The sequence below is a fragment of the Harmonia axyridis genome, chromosome X (assembly GCF_914767665.1).
Source record: "Harmonia axyridis chromosome X, icHarAxyr1.1, whole genome shotgun sequence".
Lineage (NCBI taxonomy): Eukaryota > Metazoa > Arthropoda > Insecta > Coleoptera > Coccinellidae > Harmonia > Harmonia axyridis.
The window spans coordinates 7,210,368-7,231,782 of record NC_059508.1 but is presented as its reverse complement, the minus strand read 5'-3'; the positions used below and the strand labels follow the sequence as shown (position 1 = coordinate 7,231,782).

At 36.7% G+C, this 21,415-nt stretch overlaps 1 protein-coding gene across 1 annotated transcript; it reads right to left on the bottom strand.

Annotated features, from left to right (window-relative positions):
- Window positions 1–747: 747 nt before the first annotated feature.
- Window positions 748–1,467, bottom strand: LOC123686151. Its single transcript, XM_045626150.1, has one exon. It carries the CDS (start codon window positions 1,465–1,467, stop codon window positions 748–750), a length of 720 nt encoding a protein of 239 aa, XP_045482106.1.
- Window positions 1,468–21,415: the final 19,948 nt, after the last annotated feature.

Here is a 21,415-nt window from a genome sequence, read left to right as displayed (position 1 = left end):
CCTTTCAACCAGATACCCAATATGCACATCCCAGCGTGTAAACTTATCAAGCATAACTTCCAAATACTTAATTGATGCTGTTTTCGTTATGACTGGGCAGTGGCAGAGTGAGCCCGAGATACACTTAAATTCATGTATCCTAATTGTCTCTTTTTCTGGTTGGTCTTTGATTGTTGAGGAGTGGGTCATAAATTTTGTTTTTTGTGTGCCCAAACTCAAAAGATTGCATCTTAGCCAACACGAAATTTTCTTTAAACAATCCTCAGCTTTCTTATAAACAAGATTCCAATCATCCTCCGCGAAAAGCATAACAGTGTCATCTGCATAAGATATAATCAATGCATCCATATCCAGAATATCGAAAACATCATTGATATAAATCAAAAACAAGATGGGCCCAAGTACCGTTCCTTGTGGAACCCCCATGGTTATAGGAATCGATCCACTATGGTGCTCTCCGATTCGGACTGTTTGATTTCGACCCGTTAGATAGTCCGTGAACAGTCTAAGAGCTACTCCCCTAATACCCATTTGTTCCATTTTTCGTAACAATCTGGCGTGGTTAACCGTATCAAATGTTTTCGCAAGGTCTAAATATACAGACAAACATTTTCTATTTTTATCGCAATTTTCCAAGATAGTACCAACCAGATTATTTACTGCATCTTCGGTAGATCGATTTTCCCTGAACCCGAATTGACCCTGCGATAAAATCCCATTTTTCTCCAGATAGTTTACTAACCTTTTTTATACACATCTCTCGAATATCTTCGCGAAATTACCAATGATAGAAATAGGCCTATTGTTAGTTACCAGTCTTCTATCACCACTCTTGAATACTGGTACGGTTACCGATTGCTTAACATAATCCGGGACACATCCGTTCATGAAACACATATTCACTATGTGGCATAGGGGGGCCAAGAAAAACTGATGAAATTCTTTTATAATTTCAACTGATATATCATCAATACCTGTAGCAGCCTTATTCTTGAATGTTGAAATAATTTCTATCAATTCATTACACTGTACAGGATAAAGAAACAGTGAACCACGAACCCTTGAGTTCCTGAGGGGAATCTCAGACATATTTGTTGTATTTATTTTACTAGCCATAGTTTCGCCAACATTAGCAAAAAATGTATTGAAGTATTCTGCTTTTTCTCCATCACTAACACGGTATTTATTACTCTCAACCCTCCCGAGCGCCGTATTCGTTACATCATTTATCTGTTGCCAAATTTTCCTATAATTATTGTCCGCTTGTTTAATTTTATCCTCATAAAATTTATTTTTTGTAACTTTTATAAGACTGTTCAAAAAATTACGATATTTGGTATACTCTGTCCATGACTCAGCAGTTACCTTCTTCAAATATCTTTCCTTCAACCTATCTCTATGGCTTATGGAATTTATTGGTCCCTGTGTCATCCACGGTTTCAACTTAGTATGAACTTTCTGAAACATTTTTCGAACCTTTGAGCATTCTTCGATACTAGCAGAGATCTTGCGGATAAAAATGTCAAATGCATAATTACAATTATCCGAATTGAAAATATCCCACCAATCTATTTTCTCAAGAACTTTTTTCAATTCACGTTTATTTAAACTAGTTCTGGTCTTTGCTTTAACAAAATTAGCTTTTACTATTGGATCCCTATTCGAAAATGATAATGACAATGTATAATGATCAGTTAAGTGGGTAGTTATGACATTCGTTGTTATATCAATCTTTCACGAAAATGTGATCAATCAGAGAAGAAGAATTCGCAGTTACTCTAGTAGGCCTATCCACATAAGAAAAAAAACCCAGCCATAAATGAATTGTTATGAAATTCATGATTTTTATGTTCTGGATGAGTTTTTGTTTATTGAATAAAACTTTATTTCTTCCAAAGTGATGTTGAATTTCATTTTTCATATGACCACAATAATTCCCGAACATGTTTATGAAGAAAACATAATTCACTGGATGACGCAAAATTTACGACAAGCGCCCGCTCATGGAAACTCGAAGGGCGCGCCCGCTGGAAGGTTAACCACCAACCAGCTGTTTCGCGTCGATGTTTAGTTGTTATTAAAATGCCTTGAGCACGTGTACGCGGAATTCATCGCCAGCTAAGTGAATTTGAAAGAGGTCGAATTATTAGTCATTTCGAGAAATCGCTAATCGTGCGAACAGAAATCCAAGTGATGTTATGAGATATTGTCAAGCATGGTTTGATAATGCCCAAAATCGAAAAAGAGTAGACACCGGACGTCGAAGGGGCACAAATGAAGATCAAGATCGACGTCTTAATGGCCATTAAAAACCGATTTGCGACAACTCGATCTTTGGCTGATTAGTGGTTAGGAGAACAAGGCCATCCTGTAACTGTCCGACGATTTACAGCCGGATAAGGTCTTTTGGGCTGCAGCATTATTGACCCCATCTTGTATTACCTCTGATGGTTGAGTATCGCTGGCAACGATTACAGAGGTGCGGAGAACGTCAACATTGGAATGTGGAATGGCATCAGGTCGTCTTTTATGATGAATCTCGATTCTTCTTGGGTGCACATGATGGCCGACGGAGGGTCAGACGACGTCGGGGAGAAAGACGTGAACCTCAGTTTGATGTTGAGCGTCATGTACACCAGACAGTAGGCTTTATGGTATGGAGTACTATTCCACATGCAATTAGGTCACTTAGCCTTTATTCGAGGTAACAAGACAGCGCTGCGTTGCCTTCAAGAAATAGTGGAGCTATATGTCCTTCCTTACCTTAACCAGCTCGAGAATCCAATATTTCAGCAAGAAAATGCCCGACCCCATGTTGTCAGAGTTAGTTAAACCTTTCCCAAAGCGACCCATGAGAATATGTTGCCATGGCCACCCAGATCCTCTGATTTTTCGCCTATAGAGCATGTTTGGGACACCTTCGGCAGAAGGATTGGAAATTTACCCCAGCCCCCCCAGACTTTGACGGCTCTGAGACATGAAGTACAGGTAGCTTGGAATTGTATCCCTCAAGAAGAAATAGACCATCTTATTGCATCAATGCCGAGACGTGTTGGGGAGTGTATAGATAATCACTGTGGACAAACACATTATCAACAAATTCATTAAGAAAAATTGTAAACCCTTCGTTTTTTCTCCAAATTTCAATCATTTACTCCTTGCTATACTATCTATGTTTTACCAAAAAAAAGAATTGAAAATTTAAACAGCTCCTTCTGGGTTTTGCAGTTTCTTTGCCAGTTAGTATATTTGAACTTGCGCAGTTAATATCTTAAAATTAGCGGTAAGAAAATTCTTGCTTTGATTGAAATCTTAGACTGGAAACTGAGAACCGAATTATCAAGGATAAGAAAGCACTGACACATTAGTTCATAGATCAGATGATGAATTTAATAAGAACGTGCCTGCATTACCCAAATCCTCATTGTCGCGGATAAGTTCATATCATACATTGTGAAGATATCATCTGAACGTGTACACCAATAATTGTACATGAGAAAAAGAATGTACAGTTACTCCCGGGACACCCTGTAAAAGCAATGTCATAAAGTCAGGAGTTTTCAAGGCCTCATATTTATATCAACGAGAACAGATTCACGTGATTCTTTTCATTTTTCTATCCAATGATTAAATTCTTGAAATCGCAGACATCAGGACAGAACTATAGCTCAAAAAACATTTGAATTTCCTACGTCTTTTATTTAATTTTTTGTGCAGATCCGCTTTGTCGAAACCATAACAAGCGCCTACTTATCGTTTCAATCATCAGAACGCGAAATAAATAAATATTGATGTAGTCGAATCGATAATCAACTGAAACATACATAAAATAATATAAATATAAATATAAGTGGATTATGCTCAGGGTCATGTTCGAAGCGTTCAAAGCGATAGAACAAAGGAAAATCGAGTATGAATAATAGGAAGGTTTCAGATCATCATAACGGTATTATTACTAATTATTTTTCATATTCATACACAAATTGAAAATGAGTATTTCTGTTTGAAGTATTGGTAAGCAGGATTAGAGAATATAGGATTTTGTTGGCGAAAAGTGAAATGATGATAAATTTAACTTATTTTCAATCAAGCGATTTTTCTGAATGTGTAACTATGAAATTCGTTTGAAAATTTGATGTTAATTGAATATTCCTGATTCATTTGAAAATTTGATTAGAACATCACATTCAACTCATTTCGAAGAGTTCTCGCAGACAAAAACATTTAGTGAGTGAAAATTTCTGGGGAGTTAATTTTATTTCTCGAAAACAATAATATAAGAAATGATGAGCTGGAAATTCCAAGAAGAATTGCCATTGTTTTCATATTTTTTTTAGGCGTCCACTACGTTCGCTGTTTTCGGTGCCTATTCACCAAGTTTGAACTTAGCTACTATACCAATCAATGATGGTTGATTTTCTTAGGCAGACCCCGGAAACTCTTCATCAAGCCAAGATTTTTATTGAACTGTATTTTGTCCCTTCAAATAGCAATATTTTATCAGCAGACGAAATTTTTTTCATCCTTTTACAAATAACAAAAAGAGCTACACTGACAATGCAATATCTCACAGAATAATGGTTGGACTGCTGTCAAATTTTGACACTTATCGTTTGAAGGTTGGTACTAACTAAAAATTATATGGATTTAATACTAGCACCGCCATCTGTGCATCAGACCGGGAATTTTTCAATTGGCCTAATATATACCAATAGATAATTCTGTGGCCTCCAAGAGTGCAATTGACGCATGAATGAACACTCGATCGGCTCATAAAACAATACACAACATTCTCCAATGTATTCTATATCACAGGGTATGGATGAAATACTGATTTTCTTCACAAAATCTTTCAGGAAACATTCATCTCAAAATCAGTCGATAATACACCAAAAGTGAAACCGGTTTCGCTCTTCTTAGAGCTCATCAGTATCGCACAACGCAACCAACTCTACCTACTTTACCGTTTTCCTGGTGTTATCATTCTATCTTAACTTTTGCCAGTCCGGTTTTTGGTTTATCAAACTTTGCTCACTCTCCGGTAGAGCGTAAGTTCTTCTTTAGAATTAGACAGTCCATAATACTGGGACCCTTCTCATCACCGCACATGAACTCTGTTAATTATCAGTAACAGTCAAACTTCTAATGTTATATGTATTTTAATGGCGCCTTTAACTTGCAATCTCATGAAACTGATTAGTCTATTCCACTATTTTACTGTACTCTATCTTCCATAACCGTTATCTCTCGAACTTGTGGGCGGTAACTTTGGAACTCGATAATTCTGAGCCAATATTATGTTCGAAACTCTTAAGTTTCGCCAATTTATTTTTCTAGTTTTCTACCAACTTTACTGCGGAACATAAATCATAATCAGCAAAAGGCAAACTGTAACTGGGGATAGAAAGTTTTTTATAAGAATCTTAATGATAGAACCCTCGTAGGTTTATTAATTTTGGATTAGCAATAACAAGAAATCGGGAGCAAGAAAAAGAGTATTACGAGTGGATTAATGATGTAAGCTAGATATACTGTTAACTAACTACTCATTCTCTTAAGTATAAATTAAGCACAGATCTATATATATATATCACGAGGTTTTAAATTAAATTTCATTTGTGTGATTTTTTTTGCTTTATGAAAACCCTTTGAGCAGAACTAGAACTTCCTCACAATGAAACGTTATGATTTAAATTGAAAACTATACTATAATAAACATTCAAAACCGATTCAATTGGTAGTGATGCCTTAATACTTCTGATTGCTCAAAACCTCATATTGACTGACTCAACATTATAACCTCATTTCAATATGGTCCAAATGTTGCCTCTTTGTGCAGCTGTGACGAACGTTTATTGAAAATTGGATTTGAATAGTTTCTGCAGTAATGAAACTCATGATAATTAGTTTGAATTTGCGTTTCCAGCTATGTCCCAAATTGAGAATCCCTCATTCTCCTAATTAAGCTGCCTCAAAAGCTACTTTACAGTCAAGCCACGGTGTATAGAATTTGCACGATATAACAAACAGAATGCTGGATGAATCATTGACAAAATTCTGGAAAACCGAAGAAGTTCCTAGTAAGATCAGACACACACAAACTGAAGAATACTGTGAGAATTTCTTTGAAAATTCTACAGTTCGAACAACTGATGGTAGATTTATGGTCAGATTGCTCTTTTCAAGGCAAATTTCCGACTTCGGCGATTCTTACTCAACCGCGATAAAACGCCTGCATTCTCTTGAACGTAGATTTAAACGAGATAAAGAACTAAAAACGGAGTATTCTGATTTCATGAGAGAGTATGAAACGTTGAATCATATGAAGGTAATCGAAAATTATGACAGTAGAACGGAACAAAATTCCTTCATATAACCACATCACGCGGTTATTTAAAAGGAAAGTACCACGACACGTTGCCGAGTAGTGTTTGACGGATCCGCGAAAACAAACACAGGTATTTCGCTCAATGATGTTTTGCTCGTAGGCCCAAACATTCAAGATGATCTATTTTCCATTATAACGCGGTTCAGACTTCATAGATTCGTTCTGAGAGCAGATATAAAAATGATGTTCAGACAAATTCTAATGCATCCAAAAGACAGAAAATACCAACGTATAATTTGGCGATAAGACGAATCTGAGACAATACGTCTCTTCGAATTAAGCAAAATAACAGACGGAACAGCGTCTGCAAGTTATCTGGCCACAAAGGTGCTACAGAAACTAGCCGCCGAATTCGCGGACAGGTATCCACGCACCTGCCAGATCATACTTAACTCCTTTTATATGGATGATTTTCTAGCAGGCTTTGATACAATCGAGGAACCTCAACTGTTTATGAAGAAATCACGTTCATATTAAATAGCGCCAAACTTCCGCTGAGAAAATGGTGCTCCAATGAAGGTACAATTCTAGACTTCATACTGGGTGGCAAAACGAATGCGGATAAACTAATTCAATTCCACAATGACAAGGAGTCGAAAACATTGGGAATTTCATGGAACCCAACAAGAGACTCTTTCGGTTATTTGGTCGACCTAAGTTCCTAGAATCGAATAATGACGAAGCGATCAATTCTAGCGACAATTTCCAGAATTTTTGACCCACTAGTCGGACCAGCTACGATAAAGGCAATATTGTTCATGCGACAATTATGGCAAAGACAAATCTCGTGGGATGAACCCTTACCTGCGGACATGAACCAAGAATGGTCAGCCTTTCTTAAGGGGATTACCTCAATAAACGATATCAATACCGAAAGGCAAGCGCGGTGCAACAACGCAATATCGGCAGAATTACACGGTTTCAGCGATGCATCGGAAAAGGCATATGGCGCATGTATTTATTCAGTTTCTGAAAACGATAGGAGTGAAATCGCATCAAAATCGAAGGTAGTTCCCCAATTTCAATAAGAAATTCACTTGCTCAAGTTAGCACGACCAGTGCATTCCAGCAGCAGACTAATCAGCCTCAACCCTTTTTTAGACGCCCATTATATACTCAGAGTCGGAGGTAGATTGAGTTATTCTGACATACCATTCTCACAAAGGCACCCGATAACTTTGCCAAAGGCACACCAGTTAACTAAATTAATTGTAAAATCCGAGCATATAAACCATTTACAAGCAGGTGTCCACAACTTACTGTCGCTGATTGGATTAAATTATTGGCCAATCGATGGAAAGAATTTGGTAAAAAGAGTAGTGAGGGAATGTATTGAATGCTTCAGAGCTAATCCAAAAACCACGAGAGTTCTAATGGGTGAATTACCTAGCGCTAGGATCACACCCAGCAGACCATTCTCGCACTGCGGAGTTGATTATGCAGGCCCAATAATAATTAAAGAAGGAATACTTCGCAGAACCAAATTGGTGAAGGCATATGCATTTTTGTATGCTTCGCACATTCTATTCACATCGAACTCGTGAAAGATTTATCCACCGAAAGTTTCCTCAACGCGTTGAATATATATATAGCAAGAAGAGGAAAACCATCAAAAATGTATTCGGATAACGGCTCCAATTTTAAGGGAACCCGTAATCATTTTCTAGAATTGCATGATTCGTTAACGAACAAGGTCCACAATAAAAAATTAATAAAATTCCTTACGCCACACTCGATTGAGTGGTAGTTTATACCTGCGAAATCCCCACATATGGGAGGTATTTGGGAGGCAGCCGTTAAATCGACAGTACCATTTGAAACGAATTCTAGGCATCGCTTCAATAACGTATGAGAAAATGTACACAATTTTGACGCAGATTGAGTCGTGCCTCAACTCGAGACCACTTTCCCCCCTGTCGTCCGACCCAGACGACTACCTACCTCTAACCCCAGCGCATTTTTTAATTGGCGACTTGTAAAGTGAAATCACACGTATGCCTGTCGGCTGCTCAGTTGATACGGTGAGGGTGTGGGCACCAAATGGACTTGTTAACTTGACTAATTAATTGTTGGGCGCCAGACTTACTAAAGTGAACCAAATTTCATAAAAATGAAATTCCTCAAAAAAAAAATATTAATAGAGATGATAAAATAAAAATGAAGTTAAGTAAGAGAAACAGGAGATAGATAAGAGAGATCTTGCTTAGTGGTAAGAAATAAAACGAATTAAATTTTACAAATATATTAAAACTATTTAAAAAAACTATTGCTGAAGGCTGAGAAAAAAATAAATTCAGAATATACAAAAAAAATATTGCTGAAGGCTGAGACAAAAAATAAACTCAGAACATTTACAAATGATGAAAATTTCACTGATCTTACAATTCGGATATTAGGTCTCCAGACAGAATTTGGAATAAGTAGGTTATCGAAAGATGAATTTTGATATCTCACGTGGTAGATCTTGTTTCTCAATTTTGATAGGTGCTTGATATCAGAATATTGCTTTTGGATCGAAGTGGTAAAAAACAATTCAAATCTCGGGTTCCAATTTGGTGGATGCTCGCCTGAAGTGAAACTCAACGGCACTTGCAGTATTTCGTCCAAATATTAGATGAAGGTTTCTGTGCAACCTTGATCAGGATGCAGATTCAGTGCAGCCTGGTTAAAACTTGTACAGGAATTGTGGAATCTTCTTCGTATCAAAATGGTTGCTTGAGCATGCGTGGAGAGAAAAATTCAGGAAATTAGATTTGTACAATTGTTGGAGATAAAAATGTTCTGGTTGAATTTAGAAAAATAGTATCTAAAGTATTGTATGAAATTTGGAATTGACAGAAATTATAAACTATTATATAAAAATGAGTTAATTATTGAATACTTTCCGGAAAATGAAAAAAACTTATGTTATAAGAAACAATTAAATACAAAGAATAAAAAAATGTACATATGATCCGAGAGTTATTATAAGAAGGAAATGTATTTAATTTGAATGAAATTTATAGTTAATTACAGCAAGAAAGGGAATATGTACTTCCTGGCGGCTCTCAAAAGAAAGAAGGAGAAAAAAATCCTCACACACTACTGTGTGTTAAGAGAAAAAAAGAAAAGAGACAATGAAATATCAAATTAAACTATCAGATATCAAATAGTAAGATAGAATTACTGATATTCAAAGAAATAAATAGGTAATATTCAATATCTAATATTAAGGTACTCAACCATACGTAAAGCCACCAAAAAATATCACACTCACTCTCCACCTGTTTTCAATCAGTCGTCAAATCATAATCCTCTTTCAGCTGAAATCTGAAAAATTTCCACATTGAACGACAATCTCCGCGCACTCTCTGTATCAAATATGAGAATCGATAGTATTCGATAAATTACATCGGGGATCAGTGGCGTTTCTTAAACATGAGCTGGACAAAATTATATACGGTCCGTTGAATCGTTACAGACTCTTTAGCCGCTCCTCAACAGAAAGATGTCCGAGACATTAAAATAAATTGTCTCGTTACCAACGTACTCAGCCGCTTACGCAGCATTTTTGGTCACGATGGTCTAAGCAATATTTGACACAGCTGCAACAGAGGCATAAGTGGAGGACACCGGATGCTACACCCAAGATAGGCGACTAAGTCGTTCTGAAGGAGGACAACATTCCACCACTTCGCTGGCTCATGGGACGCATAGTCGACATCCACCCAGGAACTGATAAGCTGCCCCGTGTTGTGTCCGTAAGGCTATCCAGTGGTAGTGTGTTCAAACGTTCCACGAACAAGGTGTGTTCGCTCTCGATAGACAAAGAGGACTAGTTGTATTCATGAAGTGTGAACTCTCGAAAACATTTGTACATATCTTGTAATCAATAATTATTATTAGGTCATTTCAATTGTATATATTAAGTTAATGTAATGTTTCTTTAAATTTAATATTTGAAAGCGATTCTTTCAAGGTAGGCGGCCTATGTACAGTCAAGCCACGGTGTATAGAATTTATACCGTGGTCAAACATGATTATTAGACGTGGCGCCACTGTGCTCAACGTGGCAACGTGGCAAACCCCCCCTGTCTCAACAATTACACTTACAATACAGAACTTCTTTCGATTGAAAATCTTGCTTAGAAAAAATAAAATTCAGGGCAATGAGGAGTATTGATCTTTGGATATATTCATATAAATACATCAAGTACTTTCAAGGTTATTGATTAAAATAAATCAGCAAACAGAACAAATACATATATGTGGGATCCGAATTCTTAACACCCAACTGAATGATACGCTACTGACTTGACTATACGAAAACTACGCGATCGATCCTAAAACGGTGGACCATGCAGTTTTTATCGATATAGGGAGACGTAAGGGGAAGAGGTACTTGAGACTTAAGACTGAACTGGAGTACGCTACAGACGAACGAGGGTGATGGTATTCGACGTTAGAGAAGAGACGGACATAGTAAGAATTCGACGTGATAGACGCATATGATTCGACGTAAAATATATTAAATGCAGCTAGTTAGATAATTCGACGTTAGATATAGACAGATCTACTCGAATAATCAGACAATAGACGAAAGTTCAGTGGCTGTACATTCAATTGACGTTGAATTGTACATAGTGTAAATAAGCAATAGTTAAGTTCCGGCGGCCTTTTTATATAAACCCCTAGACAAAGATATAAAAACTCTACATATGTATGAGTCAAAAATATCGAAATACACATAGTTTATCGTAAACATATCACCCCACAAGATACAGACGGCGCTAGGGCATGCAAAGTTTCAGTATTGTTTCAAAAACTAATTGGAATTACAAGCGTAAATTCCACTAAAAACAGTCCGCATTAATTCAACAGTAACTAGTTTCGAATGCAATATCGTATGAAGGCTCTAATTGCGGACGACACCGCGATATATGCTCACTCTTTTAGCGTCATCGCAGCAACCTGGCTAATTCAATACCACCTCAACATTCTCATGAATTACTATGAAACCTGGAAAATTCGTGTAAACGAAAAGAAAACAGACATGATTATCTTCAGTCGAAAAATAAATGATACGAAACTAGTGGTTCCTCTCAAGATAAACAGTCAACCAGTAACTCAAAAGCACACAGTAAAATACCTAGGAATGGAGCTAGATTCTAGGCTCAACTTCAAAAAACATATTAAGAAAATTATGGGAAAAGCATATGACGCAAAGAAATTAAATTACCAAAATAAAAAACTTATATACACAACACTAATTCGACCTCTAATGACATACGCCCCGCACCAGCGTGGTGTCACTTGAAACCACGACCTATGAGCACTCTACAAAAATTTCAAAACAAAATTCTCAGACTCATTTTAAATAAAAACATTATACCTTATGAACAAAATTGATTCCACATTAACGTTCTACATTTTCAAACCATCAGAATACTCCCGATATTCAATAAGGCTTTACACCTTATAACTCAAGTTGAACCCATTAAAAGTTTTTCACATTCCATGCGAAGGCAATCTTGGAAGAAAGATTAATAATATAAAGCAGGTTTTTTTGTTTTATTTTCCTGCCAACATCAATTATAATTATTTTAAAATTAAGACTAATTGATAAGTTAAACTCAAGATATTTATTTGTGCAAGACTGTGTAATATATATATATATATATATATATATATATATATATATATATATATATATATATAGCATATATATATATATATATATAGCACAGCGCAGAAAGAAGTAATCCTCGCAAACACGAGGCTTGTGAGGAAGTTCTTAACGTCACTCTGAAGCGCTTTGGCAAAAAAAAATGCCCGGCACTAGGAGTTACCTGCCCTATATGGTGATTGAAAAAAAAAAAAAAATATATATATATATATATATATATATTATCAAAAAAACCCAATTACTATGAAAATGGTGTAGGGTAATAATATAATATCCTTTATTTGATCAAACATCAACAGATGTAGATCACGTCAATACATATCAATAATAATAATAATAATAATAAGAGTAGCGGTAGGTGAATCTCTAGCGATTCACCTATCAGGAGATTTGAATCGACTCCTGCCCACCGCAGATTCCAGGAGCTCCATGACCCGGGAAGCTGAAACCTGTCGAAGGGTCCCTGTCCAGGGTAATAGACGAAGCCGTGTGGAAAGCAGCTCAAGAATTCTCCCACCGTAGCTCTGCGGATCGTAAAAAGCGATCAAAGGCCGTCTCCCCCACGACACGAAGGAACTTATGAATTATGGTGAATTCAAGGAATAGGAATATAGAGCCGCTGCCTGAGGTTCGTCAGGGCCTGTCTGGAGCCGGCGCTGGACATGACAGTATGCGGGACGTCGGTGACAGAGTGCTAAGGAGACGGGCGTCTGTCGAACAAAATGCTACGCCTCCACAATTTCAACATTCTAGGAGAAGAATAACACGAGTTTCTCCGACCGCTGAAAGTGCTGCGCAGGATCCCCAACCAGCACTCACCCAAGCTGGTCTACCAAGAAGACGCATGAAATGGACAAGTTCGATAAATGAAACGATCATGCGCATATATTATGAAGTGACTAATAAAGAAGAGGATAAAATAGGCTACCGTCAAAAATTATTTGCAGAATTCCACAGAAACTATCCCGAACTTCAAGTTTCTGAGCAAAGAGTAGCCGACCAATACCGGGTCATATTGAGAAATAAACTTGTACCCGATGAGAGACTTAGCACCATAAAAAATGAAGTCCAACTGAGGCTACAGAATAGGAACCTCAACGAAACGACAATTGAAGAAAACTACGATCGTGCTGAAAACCAACACAACATCAATGCACAAATGAACTCTGAGGAACAAAACAACGCAGATGTGATAGCAATAAGTGATGCTCAACGACGGAATATATGTGCTGCACCCGTCGAAAATCCAGAAGAAGACCAAAGAGAACTACTGGAGTGATTATTTGCCACAATGAATGCGTTATAGATTTTGAGGGCAAAGATCCATTGAGACGACCGATTCTGCAAAGATTGAGGACATCCAAGAAACTATCTCATCTCCTGGTCATGACCAACAAGGAGATTATACCCAAGTATCTTTCTGACTACCATGATCTCGAATCATTACACCTCATTATATACTGTGCAGCATTTTCAATACCAACAGTGCTAGGTGTGAAGCCAAAACCTAAAAGTCAGCTACCAACCATAGAAAAACAACAAAATAAACCACATTGGCAAAAAAGGCTAGAAGACAAAGTTCATAGCATCCGCCAAGATATTGGGAGGCTCACCCAATTTGCAAAAGGTTCGCCGTATAGAAGATTACAAAAAATGGTAAATGGATCGTCACCGGCAACATACAACGTATGATCCAAACAATGAAAATGCTCAACAAATTTTAGACACACTGAAACAAAGACTTAGTGTGTACTCTGAAAGACTCAGAAGATACAATGAGAGCTATAGAAGAAAACAGGATAATATGATTTTTGAAAACTCCGAAAGATAATTCTATAGAATGTTGAACAATAATATGTCAGCAACACCAGGAAGTTATCCAACCGTCGAGGATATTGAGAATTTTTGGACAGATCAACTGGCTACACCAACCCCCTACAACTCCCAGGCTGATTGGATAAGAAGTGAAGAGAAATCCTGTGAGACAATACAACAAATGCCGCGGAACACAGTTTCTCTAGAAGAATTCCATGAAATATTGAAAAACACACACAATTGGAAATCACCCGGCCCAGATGGAATCCACAACTTTTGGTTGAAAAAATTTTGTTGTATACACGGCAGGCTAGTTGAATCCATAAATGGTGTTATGAGTAATCCAACGGAAATGCCCAAATTTTTAACAACAGGGACCACTTACCTCTTACCGAAGGATATGCAACACACAGCGGATCCATCAAAATACAGACCAATTATATGTCTACCAACAATATATAAAATCATCACATCATGTATAGCATCTCGTATCTACAAACATTGCGAGAAAAATAATATAATGACAGCACAGCAGAAAGGATGTTCCAAGAATGCACTAGGATCGAAGGAACTGCTGATAATGAATTCCATCATATGGAACCAAGCCTTCAAAAAACACAGAAATCTTTTTATGACATATTTTGACTATAAGAAGGCCTTCGACTCTATTCCACATGGGTGGCTGACAAAAATTTTGGAAATATACAAGATCGATCCAATTACAATAAACTTTCTGAAGTATGCAATGTGCAACTGGAGAACGAATATCGAACTCTCTACGGCGAACATAACTACTAAAGATATTCCAATAAAAAAAGGAATTTTCCAAGGAGATTCGTTGAGTCCCTTATGGTTTTGCTTGGCGCTGAACCCCCTTTCTAAACAACTGAATGCTACTGAAAAAGGTTTCAATGTCAAAGGAAACAGAAATACTATTGCACTCAATCATTTGCTTTACATGGATGACCTAAAACTTATAACACGCAACAAAAACCACTTGCAAATTATGGTCAAACTGGTGGAAAATTTTTCGGAAGACGTGGGGATGAAATTCGGATTGGACAAGTGTCGTACTATTAGCGTAGTGCGTGAAAAAATCCATGATGAACCGATAGCTCTCTCCAATGAACAGGAGATAGAAGCAATGAAATCGGACGATCTCTATAAATACCTAGGAATGAAACAAAGCCGACGAATAAACCATTCATTAGGAGAATCAACAAAATTTTAAAAACAAACCTCAACAGCAAGAACATGACGAGAGCTATCAATACATATGCATGTTCAATTCTTACATACTCTTTCGGTATCATTCCATGGACCAGAACAGATATAGAAAACCTGCAACGCAAAATGAGAACCTTAATAACAAAAGCACACAAGCACCATCCGAAAAGTAGCATTGAAAGGACGACACTGCCGAGGAATAAAGGAGGCAGAGGTCTGCTAGACATCATGGAACTTGCCCATGGGCAAATTGAATGCCTACGAATATACTTCAAAGACAAATCAGGCATGTCAGAGATCTACAAAGTACTGTGTGAAGCAGACGAATCAACACCTTTACAACTGCATAAGGAGCAATTGTCATACAACCACCAGACAATCAAAAAAAAATGGAGAGAAGAGCCCCTACATGGACGACATTTCAACGAGGTGAACCAGGATCATGTCGACATTGAAGCGTCGAACTATTGGCTCACATCAGGTGCGATGTATCCAGAAACGGAAGGATTTCTTTTAGCCATCCAAGGTCAAGTGATCTCAACAAGAAATTACTGCAAGCATATCATAAAGGATCGAACTATTACTGACGATCGATGCCGATATGGGTGTCCAACGAATGAGACAATCCAACATATCACGGGAGGATGTCAAATGTTTGCAGGAAATGAATATAAAGGGAGACACGATGCAGTAGGAAAGATTCTACACCAAGAAATGGCAACTAAATTAACACTAATTAATTCTGAAAAAGTGCCATATTACAAGTACCGATCGGAAACCATCCTGGAAAACGAACGCTATAAACTGTACTGGGATCGTACAGTTTTGACTGATGAAACAGTACCTCACAACAGGCCAGATATATTGCTAGTTGATAAACATCAAAAGGCAGCAATACTCATCGACGTAGCAATACCAAATAACAACAACCTGCGTCAAAAAAAGGTCAAAAAAATTTCAAAATATAGGGACCTCGAATTTCAGATAAAGCGCCAGTGGGGAATGATATCAACGAAAACTATTCCAATTATCATCTCAACAACTGGAATAATGCCCAAAAATCTCAAGAGGAAAATCACGCAACTGGGACTTAGTGAGTATATATGTAATATAATGCAAAAAGCTGTTTTTTTAGGTACTGCAAGGACGGTGAGAAAATTCCTAGGGAGCGAAGGACAGGTCCAAGGATCACGTGTAAGAGGACCAGAAGTTCGACGAGAACCAGGGGGACCACAAGGACCGGACACGACCGAGCTCTACCCTTCTGATATTTTAAATATCTGGGATTGAGTGAATGTTCCTCTTAGCGAGGAGTGAGAAGCCGACGGCGAGGAGAAATCCTACGCGTATAGGCAAAAGTCGGGGTTTATTAAACATAAACATTAATCGCAGAGGCAAAAGCCTGTACGTGATATATATATGAAGACTTTAATGAAACAAAATCCCTTTCACTTAAAAAATCCTAAACACTATAATAACATTTACTAACCAAAAACATTTTTAATCTTTTTCTTTGAATTGCAATAGGCATGCATTTAAAATTTTGAGGAAATTTATTCCATACTGTGATTATAAAATATACAGCATTCCTTTGTTTATAACTAAAATTTGTTTTTTCTCTACTGAGATAATTTTTTCCTCTGGTATTGTATTCATGACTTAACAGTTATTCTTTAAAATCATTGAAGTTGTTGCTTACATACATAACACATTCATAAATAAACAGACTGTACAATGTCAATAAGTTATTACCAATAAATATATTTCTACAGCTCTCATTGTATTTCATTTTGAAGATAGTTCTCAAGCATCTCTTCTGCATTATGAATATTCTCTCAGCCTCAACAGAATTACCCCAGAAAATTATTCCGTACCTGAGCTTGGACTGAACATAGGCATAATAAGCTGTCAGGGCCGCCTCTTCACGTATTGGTCAATATCCTCAAAGCATAGCAATATCTTGCAATACCTGTAGACAGATTTTCAATTTGTATTTTCCAACTCAGATCCTATCGATATATATATCCCCAGGAAAGGTACTGCATCCTCTGTCTTGATCGTTTTACCATGGTATGTCAAGCTTATGGCATCTTTATTTCTTTCCCTAAAGACAAGCATTCTTCAAGATTTTTCAAGTCAGAATCAAGCTGATCCTTGCATTCAGTCACAGTCTTACGAGACAAAATCATTGACACATCATCAGCAAACATAACCATATCATTGGATGTTACATGAATTAAATCATTGGTATAGATTATGTAGAGTAGAGGAGCCTTGTGGTACACCTCTCTCAATATGTAAGGGATCTGATATTACCTGTTTGCCATTTTTTCCTCACTCTGTGGTTCTTTGAGTTCTTCTTGTTAAATATGATCTGAAGAGATCTAGTGCAACTCCTCTTATTCCATATTTTTCCATTTTCTCTAGTAGGATGTTATGATTCACACTGTCAAATGCTTTTGTCAAATCAAGGCAAAGAGCTGCTGTCACTGATACATTACATTTATTGTAGATTTTCCCTGCCTGAAACCACATTGCTGCTTAACCAAGATGTTATTTATTTCAAAAAAATGTAAGACCTTATCAAAGATTATTCTCTCGAAAATCTTGTTGATATTAGATAATATTGATATAGGGCGATAGTTATCATAGATGTTCTTATTTCCCTTCTTGTGAATTGGTTTAACCAGAGCTTCTTCGAGTGCCTGTGGATATTCACCTCCTTGCAATATTCGATTGATTATATGAGTTAAGGGTTTCACAAGTACTGATGCACAGGTTTTTAATAGGTCAACAGGTATCTCATCATATCCGACTGTTTTCTTGTTTTTTAAGCGCCTTATATAACCTAGCATTTCCTTTTCCAATACTGGCCCCAGAAAAATGCTACTATCGATTGGTCTAACAGTCTCTGTGTCCGTCTTATTGCTCATATCAGGTCTTGGAGCAGACTTCAGAAGGAAAGCGTTCATCTCGTTTAATAAATCTTCCTCTGATTTTTCTGGAAACACCTTGAATAATGATTTGTCTTTATCTCTTTCATTTTTGGTTGTGTTATTTATCAATGTCCAAGTGGCTTTGGTCTAATTCTCAGAATTTGCTATGAATGTCATTTCTGCATTTTTTTGGATTGTCTAACTACTTGCTTCAATATATTTGAGTATTTCTTGTAGAACTCCTGTGATATTAAACCGTCCAATATTTTTTCATAAAGATCTCTTTTATGTTTACTTGACTTCTTTATTCCCGAAGTGATCCACATCCTTTTGAGTCCTTTTTTTAGGTTGCATTTTTTCAATGGAATTATTTGGTTAATTCATGACTTCAATGTATCAAAGAAATTCATAGGCTCTATTTGCATTCATCTGCAACATAACGTTGTCCCAGGCGCACTCTTGAAGACTAAAAAAGAAATCTTGGAGCTTTGATTTTGTGAAGAATCTTTTTTCAATGATCTCTTTCACGTTTTGTTTTATTGGTGTTAGGGTCTCCACTGTTATGTGCTGACCCATATGATCTGTTAAGGCCGATGTGAGGTTGTTATTGTTTCTAAATTTGGTTGTATTTATGAATATATTGTCAATTAGAGATTTTGTTGTTTCTGTTATTCTAGTTGGCTTGAAAATTGTTTGTTCGTAGTTGAAAGATGTTAAGAGGTCTAGAAATTCCGCCTTTGAGCAGTCATCATTCAGAAGGTTAATGTTGAAGTCACCACATACTACCACATCATAGTTGGCAAAATTACAATGCACTGCATCAAGCACTTCTTCAAATGTGGTCATAAAGGTTGATAAGTTTCCCAGGTCAGTTCGGTAGATAGACATGACAACCAGCTTTCTTATTTTACTCATGATGCATGATATTTCAATCTCACATTCCACACTCATATTTTTTATGAATGGTACATCCTCGAAATCCTGCAGAGTATTCCTCACCAAAATATATGAACCCCCATGCACAGACATCACCCTCGAGCAACATGACACAAGGTGATAATGTTCTATTTTTAAAAAATGCTCTTCTTCCTTACTGAGCCAGTGCTCAGTCAAACACACAAGGTCTGGGGTTTCTTCAAGTGATTCTATCAATATTTCCAGTTCAAGAATTTTATTTCTGACACATTGTATATTTTGATGTATTATATTTATGCTTCCATTCAATTCTCGTTGAGATATCGTCTTATATGGAGAAAATGGTTTAAACTAATGCCTTTTTCCCACTTACTAGGATCCATGATTGTTTCTTTCGATTCAATTGGTACATATAACTTGAAAGAGCTTTTATATGAGTCCTTCCTTGTTTTCATAGCTTCACATCTGATTTCAATTTTAAATATTTCCATAATGTATTTTTTGAGTTCTTCCGGATTGGTATTTGGTTTCAGACCAGTTATGAATAGGCAGCTCAATTGTTTTGGAGCTAATGAAATAGTTGTTTCTATTACACCTTTTATAGGTTGCGGTCTTTGAAATCGTGGTATATTTTTTTCCTGCGATATTCTACCTTTTTCCAACCACCGTCTTGATCCATTTTCGTTTTATCCATTATATTCACCTCGCATACCTCTTCACTTGTTGCGGAATTGAATGATCTTAATCTTCTGTTATTTATTTGTTGTTGTTGTACTCGTTGTTTAAGGTTACTTGTTTTATCTATGTTCTGTGACACCGTCTTATCCGACGTTGACATTGTGCGTGAAGTACTTTCGTTTGACACATAGACCTATAATAACATGGACTAACCCTCACGTGGCTTCTACTCGCTGCGCTCTGCGGACTATCGAAGAGAGAGAGGTGTTGTGAAGGAAGGAAGTAGAAAGGCAGAAAACGCGAATTTACTAAGGGAATAGCGCGTTTTAAATTTTTTTTGGAAAAATATTTAGTTTTTCGCATTAGTTGATTATTGAAATAGCTAAATGGCTATGGGGATAAAGCGTTTTTAATTTTTTCAATGAGAAATATTGAGTTATTCGGATGGAATTAGAATTGAAAGAGCTTGATATGGCTATTGGAATGGCGCGTTTTAAATTTTTTTTTGAAGAAATATTGAGTTTTTCGCATGAGTTAATTATTGAAATAGCTGAATGAAACACGTTTAAGAATTATATGGTACAGATTTTCATGTTATCTAAAATTCCTTTCAGAAAAAGGTGAATTTTATCGAGTGCTACCTGAAAGAAAATATTTTTTAATTTCTATTCCAGAGTTTCTAGATAGTTCAGTATATCGATAATATTATAGACAATTAAATTTATATTCCATATAATATAGCTACAAGTGTAACTGAACTTTAGGAAATTCAAAATTTGTGATAAGTAAAAACACAACAGAAAATTTATGAAATTTTTAAAATTTTATATATTTTATCTTCTGAAAAAATAGCCCAAATATTTTTAGAAATAGAATGAGGAAATTAAATCGTGAGTGTTATTGGGAATGAAAGTGCCATATTTTTCCTATCAAAGGACAAATTCAGCCTTACGTTCATGGGCGCCCGCAGGGGGGGGGCAGGGGGGGCCATGGCCCCCCCTGAGATTTTGATTGCCTCATTTTTCAGCACAACACCTCAATATTACGTTCTCAATCCAAAGGGCAAGGAAACAAGGAAAATAATGGATTCACAACAATTTTCCGGTTTTCAATGGAATTACTATACCTACAAATAATCCATAATCGGCAGAGATATTTTTTGAATTGAAAACTTTTTAGGCGCGTTGGGTCAAGAAAAATCATGGAACCGAACGCACTCCATGTGTGTCAATTTGTTCATAAATTCATCTTGTAACTCTCCATGCGTGTCGGCAATCGGCATTCTCTTCGAACGTCACCAGATGATCGTTTTATGCTTTTATGGCCGGCTTATTTTTATGCGGCTTCTTTGATATGGGAATATGGGATTCTTCATGCGGCTTCTCTCATATTGCAATAATAATTGTTCATTCTCCATCAAGATATTTGTTTTTTCAAGAAAAAGGGGGAAGTAAGGGCTGAAATATAGAATCATTTCATTTGTATTCCTATTCTAGAGAAACAAGTATTCGAATTCGAAACCACGTTGAGAGTGTGTTTAGGGAGTGTTTTTAGTGTCTGTGACTTTATATTGTGTTATTATAGGTAAGTTCTATAATTAATTACAAAGCTGATTTTTCAGTTAGGCGCCTCTCGCTCTCGTATTTTGAATTGATAACTTTTCACACTTTTTGGGTGAACAAAAATCATGGAACTCGCGTCATTGTCACCGAACACTTTTCATGAGCTATATGTATAATGTGATGTGTTACCAACAGTTGACAGTATATACAACATATTTCAACAAAATAC

Bases quoted from the DNA above. Each gene is read 5' to 3' on its own strand.
- LOC123686151 (XM_045626150.1), bottom strand. From the start codon at position 1,467: ATGTTTCAGAAAGTTCATACTAAGTTGAAACCGTGGATGACACAGGGA.